This window comes from Neltuma alba, unplaced genomic scaffold (genome assembly GCF_004799145.2).
Source record: "Neltuma alba isolate B1F8T4 unplaced genomic scaffold, ASM479914v2 tig00010342_pilon, whole genome shotgun sequence".
Taxonomy (NCBI): Eukaryota; Viridiplantae; Streptophyta; class Magnoliopsida; order Fabales; family Fabaceae; genus Neltuma; species Neltuma alba.
Window position 1 is genome coordinate 438,478 of NW_021635252.1, and position 22,425 is coordinate 460,902.

Sequence of the window (22,425 nt, forward strand, 5' to 3'; positions counted from 1 at the left end):
GCAACAAGTTGGAAGCCACATGACATATTTTATTCCATCGTTACTCTTACTCCTCTCCTTTTTCGTCGTTTTCACAATTTCATATTCATATTCCCCCAAAACGACAACTCCTTCCACTGTGCCTGATTCCCTGGTCCTCTTGAATTGACACCTCCCTCCCTTAGCTGCCAGCTATATCCTTCATCCCAAATTCAAGTTCAAAATATTTGTGAAGATAAAAATGTGCATTTCAAAAGGTCCAGAACAGAAACCGAGTTACAATTACTGATATACAATTCAATACAGCAATACAGACAGCAATACATGACTAAAGAGTCTGCAGAGAATCTATCCTCACTTTTTGTCTACAAAACTCGCTAGACAAGTGTTCAAGAAAATGCAAGGTTACCCTCAGGAGAGAGTGCCACAAGACATGGAAAAAGCCAGCAAGATCCAAATGAGAAATCCTTCAATGTAATTCTTAAGTTCTTGAAACAAGGATTTTCGATAGAATTATAACACGTAAAAGATACTTGGCTGGAGAAAAGGTCCGCATTTATATTTTTATCGAAGAACCTCATAATGACAGCTTGAAGGATTTTTTAACCTTAGCTTGGTTGGAAGCAAAGAGGATGAAGACACAGAAAGAACACTGCAGTTATAATTTACAAACCATCCTGATTGGTCACCTCCCATCTGCTGATGTGAAAGATTCGGCAAAACCATACGGGCGTGTTGGTATGCTTGTCTGAGTGTTGTCCAAGCTTGGAAGAAGTGAAGAAGAAGAGGAGTCCACTGAACCTCCTCCTCTACCTTCATAAGCCTGCCATTTCTTAAGAGCTTGAGGCAAAGACATGTCAAGGTCAATCCCATATATATCTTCAGAACTCTGATCAGATGGCTTCCAGAGTTCTGCCAAAGAGGAAAGAACATTCACAGCATGACCCATGTCTGGCCTTTGATATGGCTCTCGTGCACAGCAGTGGCCCGCTAGCTCTGCCACTGTGCGAATGCTGGCAAGAGTTTCCTCGTTGCGATCAATTGCGGGATCAATAGCCTTGCAAAACGATTCATCATTTATGTACATTCTGCGGAACCATGTTACAAGATGCATGCTATCCTCGGGTTGGGTTTCATCAAGTGCTTTCCTTCCAGTTATGATTTCCATCAGTATCACTCCAAAGCTGTATACATCTACTTTAGTTGTCACACGGCCAGTAACTGCAATCCATAAACAAAGACTAACATTTAGTGAAGATGAACTGAAGTACGAAGTTTGATATAAACCAAAAAAAAAAAAAAAAAACTGATATCAGTCACTACAAATGGGGAAAATTAGGTGGTGTCATGGACTTGCTCTACTCAAAACACGAGTCCATCATTGTTTAAGTCCAGTTGGTAATGTAGACGCTCTAGTGATATGTTAACTAATGGTTCATCCCAAAATCCTAAATTATCATGCGAATGCCAATGAATAGGTCTATTGCCACGTTGATGGCTGGACGTAGTAATGTTATTGAAGAACTTAAATAGCAAGCATCTAAATAGCTTTATGTTTTACCTCCCATACAAGCAAATCAGAACTCACGTGAGTGCATATGGTTGTTTTGAAAGCCTACTCAACACAACCATGAATGCTTTAAAAGTGAGATTTATTCGTATGAGTCAGTGGCTGTTTTCATGAATTGGACATGCAAATGCAATGATGACTTTCTAGAAATAACATGAGTTTGTGATGGAATATTTTAAATATCTTTTACAGATGAAAGCCATGAATGAAGCAAGAAATGGCCAACTGAAAGTAGCTTATACATCAACTTCTCAATCAGTTAATTGGCCTAATCTCGAACTGGCACGGATTAGTTACACAAGTAAATATCTATACATACAAAAGCGTTGTTGTCTTTCTAAGACGACATGAATGTTAAAATAATTTTTGAAAATTCTGAATGCACCCATTTCCCACGAGGTTCTATGATAAACAGTAAGAAAATCTAAAAGATACCTGCATATTCTGGTGCCAAGTATCCAAACGTCCCAGCAATTCGTGTTTCTATTGAGGCTTTTCCTTCTGGAGCAAGACGGACAAGACCAAAATCTGCAACCTTCGCTCTCATATCATCTCCAAGAAGGATGTTTGAGGGCTTTAAGTCTCTATGTATAAAACTTTGATGGGCTAAGCCATGAAGATACTCAACACCTCTAGCCACATCTAAGGCAATGGTCAACCTCCTATTCCAGTCCAAGGGTTGTAATCCTTCTTCTGGCCAGTTAAACAGATGCCTACTTAGTGTACCCTGAGGCATGTATTCATACACCAAAAGCTTTTCATTCCCATCCAAGCAGTAGCCAAGAAGTGCAACAAGATGCCGGTGGCGAACTTTTGTCAAAACAGCAATTTCAGATTTAAATTCTGATGCACCCTTTCCCGTTATCGCTCCAGACTCCATTCTTTTCACAGCAATTTTGGTACCATCATGAAGTTCACCTTTGTATACTGTTCCGAAGCCACCTTGTCCCAATATATTCTTGTCACTAAAATTGTCAGTCACATTCCGAAGGACTTGTATGGAAATGACCATGTTCCCAGCTTCAACCATTTGGATATCTCCTCCTGTCTCACTGCCACGTACAGTTTGGGTTTCACTAGCTGTGCCAACACTGACACTTGAGCCAGCAACTGTTATTTTCAAACTTTCATTGTCCGATCCAGAATGACGAGGGTGAATTACCAGAGCATTTGGGCTCTGTACCCTGCTTAATTGCTTTTGCTTCATCCTATACAAGCAGAAAACTATGACACCAATCATTGAAACCAAAAATACACCTCCAACTACAGCAATTACAATCACCGCAACATGAGAAGGTTTTTTGCCACTATTTGCAGAAATCCCACCATTTCCTCCTGTTGTACCTTGACCTGCAGGGTTCGGAGAAGCTGAACCTGAAGGGGTTGAACTGCTTCTATCCTTGCCTATGTCCTTGTTACCCTTCGTCTCAACAATTACATTACTCCTAAAAGATGGGACTTTTCCATAAAGCTGATTATTAGCAAGATTCAGTTCAGTAAGCATAGGCAGTGTGGTGAGCTCTCCCGGAATCGTGCCAGTGAGATCGTTATCAGCAAGCATAATTCTTTGCAGTGATTTGAGTGAGGCAAACTCTGGGGATATGGTGCCAGATAGACCCATCCTCTGAAAATTAACAACAGTGATGTTCCCATTACTACACGTAATCCCAAGCCAATCAACACAAGGATCATTGCCCTTCCATTCCTTAGCAAATCTTTGGGGATATCCCATAAGTTTAACAATGGAAAGAAGAATATTCACCCGAGGATCACAATGCCCAGGAGTTGGCAAGCAAAAGCCATTCGAGTCCTTACTCATATCCACTTCAACCCCTGGATTGAACACTGGCACAGGCCCTTGAAGTAAGTTATTAGTCAAATTTACAACTTTCAATGATTTAAGACTCATCAATGACGAAGGAACAGGGCCGGTAAACGAATTATCCCTCAAACTCAGGGTCTCCAAATTCTTCAAGCCTGAAAAATCTGGTAATGGACCCGACAATGCATTTGAATGCAGCCAAACCTCCCTCAAGGAAGTCATATTCTGCATAAAATCTATGGTTCCATTAAGTTTACCCGTCTGCCCATTAACCCACAAAGTCCCAATCGGCAAACTAGAAAAGCTCGCGGGAAACCCACCCTCGAGGTTATTGAAGGACAAATGCAAAAGAACCAAACCAGGAAAGACATCTGCATTAAGAAAATCTGGTAGTTTGCCGGTGATATTAGCCGAGTTGGCCGAGAAGTTCTGAAGGGACAAAGCATTTCGAAGACTTTCAGGTATCTCCCATTGCTCAAATGGGTTGTTGTCGATCTCCACGGATTCAAGCTGAGACATGCCAGCAAAAAAATCGCTAGGGATCGAACTAAATTGGTTGTTACTAAGCATAAGCACTTGCAAAGAACCCAACCCCTTTAAGCTAGGAAGAGGACCCGAAATGTTATTATACTGAAGCTCCAAGCGCTGTAACTCGGTGAGATCTCCAAGACTGGGAGGAAGAGTACCTTGAAGACCTAGACGTCCGATTTGGATCCGCGTGACCCGACTTTGATCGCAGACAACATGGTTCCATTTGCAGGGGTCCGAATCGGACCATCCAATAGTATCAGGGACGTTGAGACTCTTCTTAAGAGTTTCCATTGCAGCAGCATCTGGGCTAGGGTTTGCTTGAGACTCAACGAAGACGAAGACTGAAAATAATCCAGAAAGGAAAATGAGTAAAGGCTCAAACTTTAAGTGGGTATTTTTCCTCATATTCGTTCTCCTGGAACAAAGAGAGTAAGCGAAGGAAATGACGAGAGGGAAGCAGGGGGGAAGAAGTGCAAATGGCGGTTTAAGGGGAGAGCTGGATTCCAGAGCAGAGAGTGATGAGAAAGCGAGAAAGGAGAAGAAGGAACAGAAATGCACATGGAGGTGGGGCCCGCATATCGGAAACCCCGGGTTGTCATGACAATAATGTTGGGATGCTGGAGATCGAGATAGGAAGAGGAGTGGGTATGCTTTTGGTCTGTGGGGTCCACAGTGGGCCACGGTCCTTTTTATTTTGGTCTTTTGAATCTGTTAAACTTTGATCATGATTTGAGTAAAATCAATCTAATCTTTCTTGGCTGGAAAGGGACGCCCAACAATGCGCTGGAAGATGCTATACCTACATCCCCGGGAATGAAAAATGTGAAAAGAATTTTTTTTAGCAGTTTTTCCGATGCTACCAAAGTGAATAGAATAGTTTCTTTAAAGGAAAAATCAGATTAATACAAATTTTAGTTTTTTAAACTTATTGTTATTTTGGTTTGGTTCCTTAAATTTTAAATCATAGATTTTCATTCTTTAATTTTTTATTTTATTTAAAATATTAATCATTATAATTTAATAAGAACTTAAACCATTTCACTCATTGATAGAAAAAAACTTATAATTTAAAATTTGAGAGGCCAATGATTATATTAACCAGAAAAAAATCCCTTAATCATTTTTAAATTATACTCTTCTGTACTTAATATAGCACTTATTTCATAGTGCAAATTACCATACAAAATGAGTTTTATATTTAAGATTAAAGGAGTATAAAAATATATTTCTAATTTACTTTATATTTTGAAATTTAATTGTAGTTATATATTTATTCAATAAAATAATTTTAGTTTAGTTTTGTAAATTTATAATTAGGCCTCTAGTTTAGATAACTTTCCTATGATTTTAATTTAATAATTACACATATTTTCTTATTTTGAAGTTTTAATTTACTTTTCACTTTTACCCCTTTAGATGCATATTTTTGCATTATTTATTATCTCTCTAATTCTTATTATAAGTCATTTATAAAATAAAATTTTAGTATCAAGTATAAGTCATTTGGATTTTGAAGGGTTAATAATGACTTTTTTTTTAATTTTATCTCTATTTAATTTATTGTAAAGAGAAAAAATATAGAGATGAAAATAATTTATAAATATTAAAAAAATTATAACGGATAAGTTAAAAAAAATTATAAATTTAAAATATATTTTATGACTTAACTGTAACTTATAATGACAAATAACTTAACAATCATTTTTTGATATATGAAAAATGAGGTATAAGTAACTTAAAAGCGACTTTTAATGAAAAAAATATTTATCTTAAGCTTTGTTTGGTTGGGATTTTTTGGGGGAGGAGAGGAAAAAGGAAGGAAGGGGAGATGGGACTCATGGAAGCGTGTTTGGTTAGAAAAAATGGAAAGGAGAGAAGGGGGGAAAAATTGTCTTCCCATGGGAAAAATTGTCTTCCCATGCTAACTTATTGATATTCCGATCTTACCCTTCTGACTGAAAACTCCTTTTTCTCCGGCTCGTTCTCCTCAGCCGCCCTGCTCCACCCGGTTTGGCATTTTTGCTTCGCATCTCCTCCTCCAGCCGCCGCCGCCGGCACCTGCTCCTCCAGCAGCCGCCGTCAACACCTGCTCCTCTAGCCGCCGCTGTTGCCGCCTTCTTTCAGGTAAGTGTCTGTTCTTCATCAGATTCGGTCCTTCCTGTGAGTGTTGAGAAATTATATAATCTGATTTAAAAACCTACATATGCAAAGTAGTAACTTTTGGTGTGATGAAATTATTAAATGAGGTTTCGGAGGAAGCTCTTTGCAGGAAAAGTAGTCATTTTCTATGCCCCAATTTGGTTTTTGATCAATCACATGACATTTTCGAACTGGCTGGGCAATTCTACTCCTTAAATCCAAAAGCCACCGAAAATGACTTTGCTATGGTACCATTTGTCTCAATGGTAGTCCTCTGCAAAAATTCTGCCGGATAAGAAAGAATGTTTCCCACTGTTTTCCTTCCCTCTTGCATTCGAGCATCTGTGGAATGGATCACTTCTTCTGGACTTCATGAATCACAACATGAGATTGGGATTTACTGCTCTAAGGCTTTGTTTTTATCCTCCTCTATATCTGTTCCATCTGATATTATATGGGAGGATATCTTACATGATCTTTCTTTGTTTGGGAAAGTAGGTGTTTTCTTTATTCCTTCTATGTTTCAGTCTGTTCTCATTGCGTAACCTCTATATAAACATTTGATCTTTAATTAATGCGTTTTATCTTTTTATGAAAAAAAATCTATTGTTGTTTATAATCTGTTAGTAATTGGCTATATACTTTATAGGTAATACATACAAAGATTGTTTGCATGATTGATTGATTTCATATTCCTCGAGTTTTATTTCTAGCCGAGTGACAGGTAAGTCATTTGCTCTTTTGATATGGCAAAGAATCAGCATTTTGATTCCGATTGCTTTATCTGGTGATCCTACTATTTATGTTGTTATTGTTGCTGTTTAAAGCAATGTATTGTCATAAATTCTTCCAAACTCAGACAGCTTAGCTGCTGAAAGCAGTAGGGCCCGTTTAGAATAGTTTACAAGCAATTTTTCAATCGTGATTTACAGAATACGAGATAAATATATAAGAAGTGTTTTGTCTCAACTTACGTGAAACGTGTTAAATGATTTCAATCGTGATTGGCAAACAAGGCCTAAATTAGCTTAATAAGTGGGTTTAATAGACTTGTTGTTTTGGTGTATATGAATGAGTCTTGGTTTCAGCTCAAAAAAAAAAGGAACGAGTCTTGGTTTTTCAAATGCAAGATCTTTATGAATTATTTGTTTGTTGCTGTTTTTTGATAACGTTATTAATGATTTCATTATCTATATGCCCTGACTTTTAATGGGATAATTGAAAATGACTTTTTATAAATGAAAAAAAAGAAAGTATCAAAATTTGTTTTGATAATTTGGCCAAAAAAATTATTCATTTTCATAATATTAAATATATTACCTATTAATTATGTATCATAGTTATATTTATTCGATAGTTGGCAAAAAAAAATTATTCATTTTGATAATTATGAAATTGCGATTTTATATATTAAATGTTATTTATCATTATATTTATTAAACATTTCATAAAATAAGAAACAAATACAAAATAGGTAAAGTTGTCTATATAAAATTAAAACCTTTCCTATCCCTTCCTCTTAATTAAAACCCCTTTTGTCTCTTTATCTCCCCTTCCCTCGTTGAGATCCCTCCGCTCGTTTTTTCTTAGTTGAGCCAAACACAGCCTCCCTCTCTTTTTCTTGGTTGAACCAAATACAGCCTTCGGTTTTAGTTAATTGAGAGGTTAGTTTTAATTTTAAATAACATCATTTTACTTTGTCTCTTATTTCTATCATTTTTTTCAAAATAATTTATCTAATTAATAAATTAATATATCTATATAATCTAATGTTTAGGAAAGTTAGGTAATATTTGTTATAATTGATTAATTTATCTAATTTTTTTTAATTTACTCAAATTGATTAAGTAGTTTTTATATTAAAAGAAATAGAAAAATACATTTATTCTATATTTATTGTTTTTTATCAAAAAAAATAACAGAATAATTTTTAACTAAATATTGTTAACAGAATAGTATAATTTATAATTCCACCCTCCGTCCGACGCCTTCCGCCGTTGTCTGCTTCGTTGTTCTCGGCAAGTAGTGAAGAAGGTTAAACCCTAGGGCTTTTCCACTCCCAAAATCCGGTGAGATCGATTCATTCAATCTGGCTTTGAATCTAGATTTAAATTTTTTCCCACGTCATCTGTTCCGTGCGTAGATGTTTCTTGCTTTGTTTTAAAACCTTTGAATGTGGGAATATCTACAGGTTGAGTTTTTTTGTGGTTTGTGCTTGAATGGTGTTTAATTGGCTATTATGCTTCTGCCCTCTTTATTCTGATTACTAACAAGTTGTATGCTTTGGGTTTTGTTGCAATGTTAGATTTCTTGTGCATTGGCATTCTGGTTATTATTCTCTTTATATTATCATCAGTTTAGAAAATTATCAAGGTATTTGTGATGTGTGATCTTGTACATGATGTGGCTTGAGTTGTGTCAAGGTATCTGGAACAAAAATTGAAAGGGTATTATAAAAACTATGCATGTTTCAGATATTTCAGTATGCCGGCGCTGAATGGAACGCAGGTCCGCCTATGTCTACAATCTACATTGTTTATTGAGTTATGATATAAACTCATAACTCATTCCTCTTTGGTTTTGTTTAGTTATGATATTTCACTTTGCTTCATGTGCATTAAATATATTTCTTTGAAATGCAGAAGTGAAGTGTTGGATCATGGCTATGCTGGGTAGGGCAAGAGAAGCAGGGTTTCTATTGATATCTTCTGTTAAGTTAAAAGGGATTCCTAGTTTGCAACAACTGCATCTGGATACATGCCTGCTTCGAACTAGCTCAGAGAGCTGGTGCATTAGAAATGATGTAACCGGTTCCCTGCCATTGTAATGGGCTTGTCTTGTTATTTCTTTCTATTCTATAGCCCATCTTCTGACTACCGTGTTCTGATTATACTAATATCATATCTCAAGTTTTTCCTGGCAATGTTTTTGGCATGCATTATATGACAAGTTGCAAATTTATATTATCATGGCTAAACCACTGCTTGCCCTAAAGTTTCCACCACTCACCCTTACATTTGGTAGATACCTCCCACAATTTTCATCTCTAGAACACCTGGTTAAGCTTTTGAAAGTCTTAGCTGATACTAAAAGTCTAAACCACGGCAAAACTGCTCATGCCCAGTTGGTTGTTAGGAATCAAAGTTCAAAAGGTAGTGACATCTCTCAGATAAATTCATTGATCAATCTATATGTCAAATGTAATCAAATACAACTCGCTCGAAAGCTATTTGATAGAATGTGCAAGAGGAATGTAGTATCTTGGAGTGCTTTAATGGCAGGATATTTGCATAAGGGGGATGAATTGGAAGTACTTGGGCTTTTTAAAGCTTTGGTAACCTTGGAAAATTCATGCCCTAATGAGTATATTTTTACTACAGTTCTATCTTGTTGTTCTGATAGTGGGAGAGTTGAAGAGGGAAAGCAATGTCATGGGTATCTATTAAAGTCCGGATTGTTGTTTCATCAATATGTGAAGAATGCCCTTATTCATATGTACTCAAGGTGTTTTCACGTTGAATTAGCAATGGAGATTTTGGATGCAGTGCCTGGTTATGATATTTTTTCATACAACTCTATCTTGAATGCACTTTTAGAATCTGGTTATGCAAGGGAAGCTGAAGCAGTTTTAGCAAGGATGATGGACCAGTCTGTAGCTTGGGATAATGTCACCTATGTTACTGTGTTTGGCTTTTGTTCTCATATTAGAAATTTGCAATTAGGCTTGCAAATCCATGCCCAATTCTTGAAATCTGATCTGAAGTTTGATGTCTTCATTAGTAGCACAATGATAGACATGTACGGAAAATGTGGAGAAGTCCGGAATGCAAGAAAAGTTTTTGATGGCTTGCAAAATCCAAATGTGGTTGCGTGGACAGCAGTCATGACAGCTTACTTGCAGAATGGCCATTTTGAGGAAACTCTGAACCTATTTAGAATTATGGATCTTAAGGACACTGCCCCAAATGAGTGTACTTTCTCAGTGTTGCTTAATGCCTGTGCAGGTCTAGCATTATTGAGCCATGGTGATACATTACATGCTCGGGTTGAGAAGGCAGGTTTTAAGAATCATTTAACTGTCACAAATGCTTTGATAAATATGTATTCCAAGACTGGCAGCATTGATTCAGCATATAATGTGTTCTCAGATATGGTGTATCAAGATACCATCACTTGGAATGCTATGATATGTGGGTACTCCCATCATGGGCTTGGTAGACAAGCTTTAAAAGTGTTTGAAGACATGATTTATTCTGGAGAACGACCAAACAGCATAACTTTTGTTGGGGTTCTTTCTGCTTGCGCACATTTAGGCCTTGTAAAAGAAGGGTTCTACTATTTGGATCATCTAATGAAAAAATTCAAAATTGAACCAGGATTGGAGCACTACACCTGTATGGTTGCACTTTTGAGCAAAGTTGGTCTTCTCAAAGAAGCTGAGAACCTCATGAAGACAACACCAGTCAAGTGGGATGTTGTTGCCTGGCGCACTTTGCTCAATGCTTGTCATGTTCATCGAAATTACAGCTTGGGAAAACGAATTGCAGCACATGTCATACAGATGGACCCTCATGATGTAGGGACATATACACTGCTATCAAACATGCATGCCAAGGCAAGGAGGTGGGATGGAGTTGCAAATATTCGAAAACTGATGAGGGACAGAAACATCAAGAAGGAACCTGGGGCCAGTTGGCTTGGGATTAGAAATGATACACACGTTTTTCTTTCAGAAGTCAGCAATCATCCAGATTCCAGTCAAATTTTTGAGAAGGTCCAACAATTGTTGGCAATGATTAAGCCATTGGGGTATGTACCAGATACTGATGTTGTGCTGCATGATGTGGAAGATGAGCAGAAAGAAGGTTATCTCAGTTATCACAGTGAAAAGCTGGCCATAGCTTATGGCCTCATGAAAATTCCTTCACCAGCACCAATCCGTGTGATAAAAAACCTTAGGATGTGTGATGATTGCCACAATGCTGTAAAACTAATTGCAAAGGTCACAAACAGGCTGATAATTGTTAGAGATGCTAACCGTTTCCATCATTTCCAAGACGGGTATTGTACTTGCACAGATCACTGGTAGCAAATTATTGATTTTTTTCAGTTTTGGTTTTCTGAGTGGAATGTGGTACATTATAGGGTATACAGGTCTCCTCCTACAAAAGTTTTATACTTTCATGATCCAAAATGTGAGTCACTTGGTTTCTGGGGCATTAATTGTTTTCTTTAGAAAATGCCTTTCTTGTCCATTTCTAATGATGGGTTAGGAAGAGAATATGTTTTCCAAATTTATGTTACAATTAGAAGCGACTTGTATTAAACCAAAGCAGGTACTCTACGCGATATCTGAAGCGGCTTACAACCAAGAGGCTGCTGTTAATCTGGAAAAGGGACTACTTGTTTTATTTTCCTTTCAAGTAAAATAAAAGAGAGTTCTTGTTAATCAAGCATAAATAGTTAAGTGTGCATATCAGGTGAAAGAGATTATATGCATGGGAAAATGCATTAGCTGGTTCGATTGGAGAATTAATGAAGAAGTCCCGAAGCTGTTTCGGTATACTTGGGTTTTTCTGGCCAAAAGCAAAACTGATTTAGTTCACTTAGAAAATGGATTTTGTCAAATACTTGATAAAAATATCAGACGAAATAATGTGGTTTGAGTCTGTTATAATATAAACGCCACGCCTTGTGTTACATCTTTTTCGCTTATATTTTTTAAGCGTTATTCTTCTTTGTTTGTTTTTTTTCCCTCTTTGGACACAATCGTTTTTTTTTTTTAACAACTATTCTTCTTGTTTTTTTTTTGGTCATTACAAGGGCTTTTTGTACAGCTTGTTTCGAAGTAGTTGGACTAATAACAGTATTTCAGAGTGGAAGACCAGCCTAATTCCACTAAGATAGGAGCCCAGTTCATGGTCTCTTTTGAAGGGGTTTAATTGGGCTGTTTTTATTTCTCTTGAGTAAGATAAGAAAAGGCCTGATTAAAAAAGAGAAGGCCCTTAGACTTCTTTATTGAACAGAGATTAGGATTTATAAGTTATCTGCCCAATGTCGAGAAGAAAAAGGGCTAAATACTCTCCTGCCATTTATTGAAAATTCAATTTGAGCTGGTTGTATTAAAAAAATATATATTTTTTCAAAAAATTTAATCTGAGAAGAAAATTACAGGTCAAAATATTCAACTACAAAGATTTATTTTTATTTTTTAAAAATTTAACATCGTTTTTCTAAATGTACCCAATTCCGAACGGGTATTTTTTGTTCTTTGCCATTTTCTTTGAATCCTTGGTTTAACTACTTCCTGTCACTTCATATTAATTTAAGAGGTTAATTCACTTAAAGAGAAAATTATAAGTGATACAATGAAATTATACAAAGTAGTGACTGAACACAAATTGAGTTTGGTGACGTGCAGTTTTCAGAACCCATTTGGATTCATGATATATAACAGAATCGATTTATTTATTAAAAATTAATTAAAAAAATAGGAGAGTAAAAGAAAACACTTATTTTTTATTAAGTTGGAAAAGACCTAAATTCATGTATTAACAGTAAGGGTAAAATATGTTAGGCAGCCTGTCAAGAGCCTGTAGCCTGACCTGTAAATGGCCTAGCCTGGCCTAACCTATTTAAATATAAGAGCAGGCTCAGGTTTGTAAAAAGGTCTGTTTACCTTATTAGACTAGGCTCAAGCTTGATAATAAGCCTATTAGGCTTGTTGGGAGGCCTGGGCCTTTTTTTTTTAGGTTAAAATTGTAAATTTACAAGTACTGAAATTTAACCAAGGTCACTCAAGCTATTCCCATTCAGCTATTCCTATTCCTAATTATTTCATATTTTTTGTTTGTATTTTGGATAATTTGGATTGAGTTATTATAATTTTGAATTGATTTATATATCTTTGAAATTTGTTAAAAATGCAGGCTTCTAAATAGGTCACAGGCCGAGCCAGGTTTAATTACAGGCCAGGCCTATGCCAAATAAAAGGCCTTTCACAGGCTGCAGGTCAGGCTCAGGCCAACAGGCCTCACCACATGCCTAGCCTGTTAAAGGTGAGGCCTGGCCTAATATATTTCCACCCCTAATCAATAAAAACACTTATATTGTATATATTAAAGTCATACAATATAATGCGAGAATGCTTGGGGTGAGACAAAAAATTTTCCTATAAAAATATGCCTACATAAGGGTCATTTTTAAACTCTCACTTGTTTAACCTAATCTTAAATGTTATAACTCGGCTTATATAAGAACAAATCCTAAAGTGTATAATTTTTGCTCATGATATAAACCTTTTTTTTGTTTGGCCAAGTCAAGAGAAGACTTTGGAGTTGAAGCATTTCCACTTGATTGGGAGTCATACACAATATATGCTTTATAATTTTAACAAGAGACAAGTTAGAAGTAAATTGGAGGTTAAAATGGGAGAACATATCATTTCACAAATGACAAAATTCAAATATTTGAATCAATTATGCAAAATAATGATGACATTAATGGAGACATCACATTTCTAATCCAAATTGGATCGTTTAAATGGAGAAAGACTATAGAGTTATTTGTGAACGGAAAATGTTCAAAAAGATAAAATGAAGGTTATATCAAACTACTACAAGACTATGTAACCAAAAAAACTACTTTTCTGGTCTTTAATATATGACCTAATTAGAGAGTTGATGTTAGTTCTATATGTAAAACCTATTTTGCAAGTTAGCCAATTTTTTTTCAAGCTAAATCCTATTGATATTCTCCCAACAATAATTAAGTAAGAGATGGAGGGGGAAAATTAAGGAAGATATATAAAGTGTTTTGAAAAAACATATTATATGGACTAATTACTAATTAATATTCTTAATTTACTCAAATTAGTTGACTAGATTTTATATTAAAAAATAGAAGAGTAGTATAAGACTAGAAATATTACATGGTTTTGAATATTAGGCTTTAAAAAGAAAACAAAAGTATAAAATTGCACTAATTGATGAGACAGGATATTGATATGTGTGTGTGGGGTCAAGCACCAAAAAATAAATAATTTTTTTAATAAGCACCTATGAGGAAGTAGCTTCTATTGAAAAAAAGTGATAGAAAATCGTTTGAAATAGTTTGATATATACAAAAAAGGTTTGGCGCTAAACCAACGGTGGTTAGCATAGTGGTAGCCTCACTTCGCCGCTTAACCTGAGGTCTTGAGTTCGAGCCTTGGGAATGCAGCCTGTCCCTTGGCCAGCACTTTGCCCTTAAGTGGAGGTTCCCGGTGCAATCCAGATTAGTCTGGTTTGTAATTGGATTAACCTAAGGGGTGGTCCGTCCCTGCAGGAATGTAGCCTGCCCTTTAGCCAGCACTTTGCCCTTAAGTGGAGGTTCCCGATGCGATCCAGATTAGTCTGGTTTGTAATTGGATTCACCCAAGGGGTGGTTCGTCCCTGTAGGGATGGTCTAAGAAGATCGCAGATTAGGTAGCATAAAAAAATACTCAATAAAATTTCTTGATTAACAATTTATATAAAGATTTTGGTTATTAAAAAAAAAAGAATGATATCGCACAATCTGTGTAACCCACTTCACATATAATAATAAGATAATACTTGTTATTGTCCCTCCAAAAGTGTCCAAAAATATCAATTCAATGCAAATAAGTCTCCCATAGTTTCCATAAAGACTAAGATTGAACTACAAGTTGATTATTTTGAGACTTATTCAACAGCCACCACTACAACAGATTCGGAGAAATAATGTAAGAGGATTTGTATAATGACTGCTAAATCATCATTAGATAGTTTAATTTGGAATAACCTCATTTTTATATAATAAGAGGCAAAGTGGAGTTTCATCTTTCATATTTCGATCAGCTCCAAGGCCTCATCGATCGGTATCTCACTAGCCAATCCCAACACCATACTAGTGGACTCATAATGGCAAATAAGTTTAGTTAAAAGATATATACAACAATTCCAAGTTGTGGATATCAAAATTCGAATCATTAACATGTGGGTGACACCTGATGTGACAGTAAATAATATAATTAGCCAAACAGAAGCATGCTTTTATATATATATATATATGCTCATATATATATATATATATATATATGCCACTAATCCTGATTCCGATAGACGCTGTTGCCTCTAACGAATAACCATTAGGCTTCTTGGTTTTTTTCCCCTTCTTCGGAAGTATTTGGATAGAAATAAAACCATAACTTTAAAAGTGTTTTTACAGTATACGAAGTAAATATGTGAAGGAAGTTGTTTCGATTTACAAAAAAGTACTTTTGAAAAGTACTTATATAGTTGCTCAAACACCCGCGAAAACACACCGGCACATACTTACATTAAAGACAATTCTGATCAAGATATTATCGGGTACTAAATATAGGCTTCTGGTTTATCATGAACAAATGTAGAATTGAAAATCTTCAAACACAAAGAAACCCAAAGGGGATATGTGATAAATTTGTTAATAAATTATGTTTATTATGTCTGTTTGTATATTATAGAGAGTTACAATCAAGTTTTAAGAAAAAGATTTAATTTTAAAATCTATTAAGAATTAAAGAGTATATAAAGACAAATTTTAAAATAAAAAATAACAGCATGTTCATATTAAGTACTTATCATTAAGATTTTTTAGTAATTAAATTCTCTCCTATATACTCTTCTGGTCCTTAATATAGAACCCAATTGTTGAGTTGGTTTGAGTCTTAAATATAAAACCCATTTCTCATATTTATCAATTTTCTCTAAATTATCCCTATGGATACTTCCTCAACCATAATCAAGTAGAAGAAGAAGATGAGGTATTAAGAAAGATGATTATGGTATTTTAGAAAAAACATGTCACATTTCTTATAATTAACTAACTTACCTAACTTTCTTAATCTAATCAAATTAGTTAAATAGGTTTTATATCAAGAACCAGAGGAGTATACTATTAGACGAATATTTAAACATCAGATTTAAATTTGGAATCTCATTCAAACAGTAGTGCAGCTTGCTGTTCACGTCGTGTATGTATATGATTATATATGTGTGTGTATACATATATATATTGATTTGATTTATTATGGAATATTTAAATGAATAAAATATTTGTTGTTGCGGTAAGTGGTAGAGGCGGCTAGTGTTGGGTAGTGTGATAAGCGGCGGAAACACGGACATATACGTAGTATGTCTTAAAATATTCTTAAAGTCAATTATGTATTTATAAGCATATCTTTCAAGAAACCCCAAAAAGTTGATTGTTTTATCGAAATTTAGTCTTAAAAAAAATCATATCATAAAATACTCCTCGCGATCACTAATATATAATTGTAATTATAAGATTTTAATTTAATTTATTCATTTTATTTATCATTTTTGTGAAATTAATTTACTTTTTTATAAACTAATATTACACATTAATATTTTAAGGATGTTACGTCCTGTTGGTTAGAGCTAGCTAATTTATTTGAATTCCTTAATTAATTAAATAATTCAAATTTGTAAATAGAGTAAAAAGAATTTGTAAATTGTTATTTATGTACTTTGGAGCTCGTGAAAATGTTACTTCGATAAAAAATTCATCTACTTGTGCAGGTCATGAAGGAGAGTCTTAACCCTGAAGTTACAAAATCTGAATAGAGACTGAGTCTTTAGTTGCAGTCTTAGGGTGTGTTTGGATGAAACAAAACCGTGGTTTGGAAAAGTGATTCTGAAGAATAGATTCTGGGGAGAATAGATTTTATGAAAAAGTGATTTTGAAAAATGAGAGTGTTTGGATAGTTGTTATCAGAAGCACTTTTTATATATACAAATTACTAAAAAAAAGACATAAATTAATATGATAATTACAGAAAAAATAGATTTTATGATATATTTTAATTTGAAGGAATAAAATTGTTAATAATATATTTTTTTATTAACATAATTAATAATACATAAGATAATATAATTAATAAATAATTAATATGTATATATATTTATAAAATATAAGATTAAATATATTTATAAAAAATATGTTTATAAAAAAAATAACAAGATACATATCCTATAGGCTCTCACACTCTCCCTTTTTTTTCCAAAAGCAAAAAAATTTTGCTTTTTCCAAAACCATGATTTTGACCCAAAACCATAGTTTTGGTTTTTAAGTGAGTGTTTGAGTGATTTATTCTCCAAACCATGATTTGGGGTGTCACCCAAACACAGCCTTAGTATCCACAAGAGGATTGTAACAGAATTAAGAGAAGGAAGACAATAGCATGTTTCTACATTATCTTCTTTCTATGAAGAGAAGGGATTCTCCTCAGATAACCTAAGCCCGAAGGCATGCCTCATAAACTATAGATATCATATTAGATTTAATTCATAATATAATATTTAATTTATAGTTTATATATTAAGAACTGTTGGTAATATAATAAAATGGGAATATATGAAGTGACAAATAAAGGTGGTGCATTACTAACGAGAGTTGCACCCAGTAAAACGGGTTGGCCCTAGTCTCTTTCATCTTCGAATTCTTACTAAGAAAATTGTCGATATTTAATATTTGATAATGTTTTGATCAGAATTATTTCTAGCAAGAAAATATTTGTACCTGAAAAAAATGATGCAATCCGTAGCAAATTATAATGTTGATGATTTTGTGAAAAAACATAGCAAGTACTATGTATTTTCTCTGATCCCTTAAGTTACCAAATACTCCCCGATATTAAATGTAAGACATTTATATAATAAACTAATATCTAATTATATTCAACAAAAGTATTTTTTCTCTCTCTGCAAATATAAGCTTGGCCTATCGTCAATTTTTATTAACAGAGGGTAGAATGATTAAAAAATTAATATTAATTGAAATTCTAGAGTGACATCTGTCGGTGCTTAAATTGATTAGGTGTATGTGTTTATATACCTACTTGTAATTCATTCTCACATTGCAAAAATTACATTATATAAATAGTTAAATTGTTTCAAATTTATCTTTATCATAGTTTTTTCTTTCTATGTTTACAAAGGATTCTCACATTTCTCTCTTTTATTTTTATAGTGATTAAATAAGAATAAGATTGAAAAACAATCATTAAATATTTAAGAAAAAACCTCTCATATGAGTGACTTATAAATTATATTAAGCACCAGATTGGCACACATATAGTGTTGTTAATTAAATCAAATCCCAATTCCAATGAAACCGCACTTTGGTAGGGAACAAAGATGAAACGCACGTGGATACGATGAAATGTTGAGGTTTCATTGGACGAAGGTATTGTCAGTTCAGATTAATTATCTCTAAACATGTGCTTAGGCCTTAATTGCCTAATTAATAGGCATGTCCCCAGTCTATAGGAACCCTGTTTATTTTATGTGCCAGAACCCAACACAAAACAGGACAGTACTATTCTTCATTAAAAAATATACTTAATAATAAATAATAGTAATAATATTAATAATAATAATAATAAAATTTGCTTTGGGTTTGACAAGCATGCACCTGCTTTCTTTCCCTCCCCACCACTCTGTGCTACTTTTTAATCCTGGCCTTTGCAAGTGTTCAAAAGACTAATCCCCTTTTGACATGTGCTTATGATTCTAATTCTCCAATTAACTGCATATAATTCAGATTTGCTTTGTGGGGAATTTCAGTTAATTTTCTAACTTGTGAATATATTTATTCCCTTTTAAATTTTAAATTGCTGTATTTTTCCAAAACCTGATAATATTTGTTCCATTGGAAATAATTGTAATTTTTTAAAGGAGAAATTAATTCTCATGTTCTTAAAGTTTACCTCAATTTTTATCAGGTCTCCATAATTTATTTTGTTTGAATTGGATCCTTATAACTTGATTTATTGTAGACACTCATCCTTAAATATAAAATCCGTTAATTTTTAAATTATATAATTTTATAAACTTTATGTAATTTCTTTCATTGCATTTAACACCCTGTGCATTTCTATAGGTGAAATTTCATAAAATCTATAAATTAAAATGTTTTCTAAATAATAAATCTTGATATAGCATATAGCATATAACATTCATCAACGGAGAATTATAAAGCTTGATATCCTTAGTATAAAATTTATTCGAGTCCTTGAATGGCTTTTTTCTAAAATATTATTTTAAGGTGATAATTTTTTTAAGAATTTAAAATTTTAGATTTTAGATAATTCCAAATAAGTTTTAAGATTGGGAGAACAACAATGAGCTCTCAAAAAAAAAAAATACTAAAAAATCCTAAGAACAACATAAGCAACTATAATGACAAGTTTCAAGGTAGAGAATGACAACTTCTAAGACTTGTTTTGTCATTATTTTCTTTTTTTGGAGACTTTATTTTAATTCTTCCTTTTAAGATTCGTGTGGTAAATATTTCTAATCTTCTTGGGTCCTCAACTATGATTCTCACTTTAAACTAGAGCATAGGCATGAAGCATATTTGAAGATCCAAGTGATATATTCTTAATGGGAAAGTGGGTTTTTGTAGGATAAGTTTGGTTGTTTTTATAAACACTTGCCTTGTCATCCCATTACACGAAGTGCTTTTCTCTTTATGTTCATTTCTCGACATTCATATTCTCTCCCCCACTGCTAGGTTCATTTCAAAGCAAAATTCTTGGCTTTTTGACAGAGAAAGCTCTTCTTTTTCAAAAAAAACAGAACAAAGAAGGAAAAAAAAGCTTGAGACTTTGTACTTTTAATTTTAGGATTTCTACTTTTATCCAAAATTCAAGTCAAAAAATTTCTTTCAAGTAAATAAAATCTAATGATATGAAATGCTCCTTTTGTATGTGGGAGGTTGCAAGTTCAATTCAATTTTTACTTGCAACAGGCTTCTCCAATTCCAAAAAAAAAAAATATTGTCTCAAGAAGTGTGAGATCTTTTGAACTTTATTCAAAATATTTTCGGGTAAATATCCAATATTATGTATTATTTGACAGAACTTTTGATATACATTGACTTTTATTGGTTTTTTTTTATAAAATTAGAATGAATCTATAAACTGACATATGTACACATTAAATCAAGTTCCATTTAAAATTCTAACATATTTCTCCATTCATAATTTATATATTGAATAATTTTTTTCCACATATGTATCATGTATAGCATAACAACAATGTTTCATTAAATGTTGTTTATTTCATTAATAACAGTTAGATTAAATAGTAACAGACTCAACATCTTTTAAATAAGATATAGTGTCTATTTTAGTGAATTGAAAAAACAATTACCTTAGAATAGCTCATCAAAATATAGCACTAGGTGCAAGATAATTATTCACAAAAATATATTTGTTATGTATATACACATTAATGTTGATTTGCTTTAAATAAACTTGTTTAAGATTATCTTACAAGCTACTTTTGTTGATTAAAGTGGAGCACAAACGGGTGATAGGAAGATAGGCCAAAAAGCACAATAATAATGGTGTCACATATAGATTAGTTAATATGCAATTTGGGATTTTAATATTTTACCACTTCAACTAATGGAACCTTGCCGAGCGACAGCCTTCAACTAGATCCCTAGTCTATGAAAATTAGTGGAAGATTTGTGGGAAATTTACTATTGAAAAATTTTAAGACAAACCTATTTATATCAACAAATTTTAAATTAATTTTTTTTTGAAACATTCACATGAAATGTTTAAGAAAAAATGGCAAAAAAAGACCTTAAAAATTGAAAGTTTTCATATAATGACCCATTCACAAAATTGTTATCATTTGCTTATTAATTGTTGTAAAAACCAATACAAATATTTTAACGAGGTTCTATTTATAATTTTTTTATTTTTAAAGTCTTTTTTTGTTATTTTCTCAATGTTTAATTCGAAGTCTTTATGCCATTCATTTTTAATTATAGTTTCAATCTTTATTCTTTTAATTTTTAAATTTTTATTCATTACACAAAATTACACTATTAATTAAAAGATAAAGTACTGTATTTTAGTTAGAAAACTAATTTACTCTTATTGTCCTTAATGCAAGACTTATTTAACTAATTTAATTATATTAAAAAAGTTAAGCAAGCTAGTTTATGAAATTTTTTTTCCTAAAATATGCTAATAATTTTTCTTAATATCTTTTTTCTCTCGTATGCTTAATTATAATCAAGAAAGTATAAATAAGAATGATTAAAAAAATTAATAAATATAAAAAATAAATCTTATAGTTAGCACCAATACTAACTCCATGATTATTTCCTACAATAAGGATAAGAGAAGTATACTATAATTTATTATAAATTTAAGTGAATGGAATATAACATGTGTCCTTGCTTTTTAAAATTTTCATTTGGGTACGAAGGAGTCCGTACTGGTCAATAATGTACAATTATTTATTTTAATACGTCGATGATGGAATGGATTAACAAATAGAATCTCAAAATTCGAAAATCTACAATCATGCATGCTTGTTCCTTTGATACGTTAAGATAATGCTTTCCCTTTATTTTTTTTAAAAAATTATTTCACACGGAAGATTGTTTTGAATTTACATCAAATCAAATGTTCTATATATATATATATATATATATTTATATATATATATATATATAGCATTTATTCTCCACGATTAGGCCATTTGAAGACTTGAGGCTAAGATTTAACTTCTTGTTGATGTAAACAAAAATAATTATATAATACTATGTCTGATCCTAATTATAAGATTTTATTTATAATCTATAAACAAAGTTTTATAATTAGGAGTGGAGGTAGTATATTACTTTCAAATAGCCAAAAAAAAGAGAGTAATAAATGGTATATATTAATTAAACTGCCATGGAGCTCAACTTCGGCTTCAAAAGTCGAGATTCTGTAAAGGAAAAGCTGATTTTCCCCGTCCTTCTACCTTAATCTGAATTAGCAACCCCACAAAAGTCTTGAAAAGCACTGAACCCATTCTCTGTTTGCTTCTTCTTCTTGTTTTGTTTCCATTTGAAAAAATAATATTGTTTGTTCCTGTTTTGTGCTTTGGATATAATCTAATGTAGATGAGACTGTTCATAGTTTGTTGATGTGATTTTTTATAGCTTATACCCAAATTACACCGAAATGGCGTTCTAGTGATGAAGAGTGCAGGCAAGTAACAAGTGATTTTGACTAAAATATTCGTGAATTTGTAGGCAAGGAACAAATAAATTACAGATTTTTCTTTTGTCAAAAAAAAAATGTAAACAGAAAAGGAAAAAGAAGCAAAATTTTGCGAATTTTCTTTTCATTGCTGGAAAGCTCAGCATGAGAAATGCGTGAGACCCAATTGTTTCTGGTGTGCTGATCTGCTGATGAGACTCGCGTGGCTGAAATTCAATGAGGATGAAAGAAGAGAAAAGAAGAAAAGGGGTTCGCTTCAAATTCAACAAAAAGAAGGTTCAAACATTGGAGTTATGGCCATGATGC

At 33.1% G+C, this 22,425-nt stretch overlaps 2 protein-coding genes across 2 annotated transcripts; one reads left to right on the forward strand and one right to left on the reverse strand.

Annotated features, from left to right (window-relative positions):
• Nucleotides 1-307: 307 nt before the first annotated feature.
• On the reverse strand, nt 308-4,307 carry LOC114755813 (receptor protein kinase TMK1). The gene is made up of 2 exons (XM_028944687.1): nt 1,985-4,307; nt 308-1,200 (listed from the first exon to the last, which is right to left on the reverse strand). The coding sequence occupies exons 1-2, from the start codon at nt 4,305-4,307 to the stop codon at nt 665-667; spliced, it is 2,859 nt and encodes a 952-aa protein (XP_028800520.1). The 3' UTR covers nt 308-664.
• Nucleotides 4,308-7,996: 3,689 nt separating this feature from the next.
• On the forward strand, nt 7,997-11,161 carry LOC114755814 (pentatricopeptide repeat-containing protein At5g39680-like). Its single transcript, XM_028944688.1, has 2 exons — nt 7,997-8,110; nt 8,684-11,161. Exon 2 carries the CDS (start codon nt 9,010-9,012, stop codon nt 11,128-11,130), a length of 2,121 nt encoding a protein of 706 aa, XP_028800521.1. The 5' UTR covers nt 7,997-8,110; nt 8,684-9,009; the 3' UTR covers nt 11,131-11,161.
• Nucleotides 11,162-22,425: the final 11,264 nt, after the last annotated feature.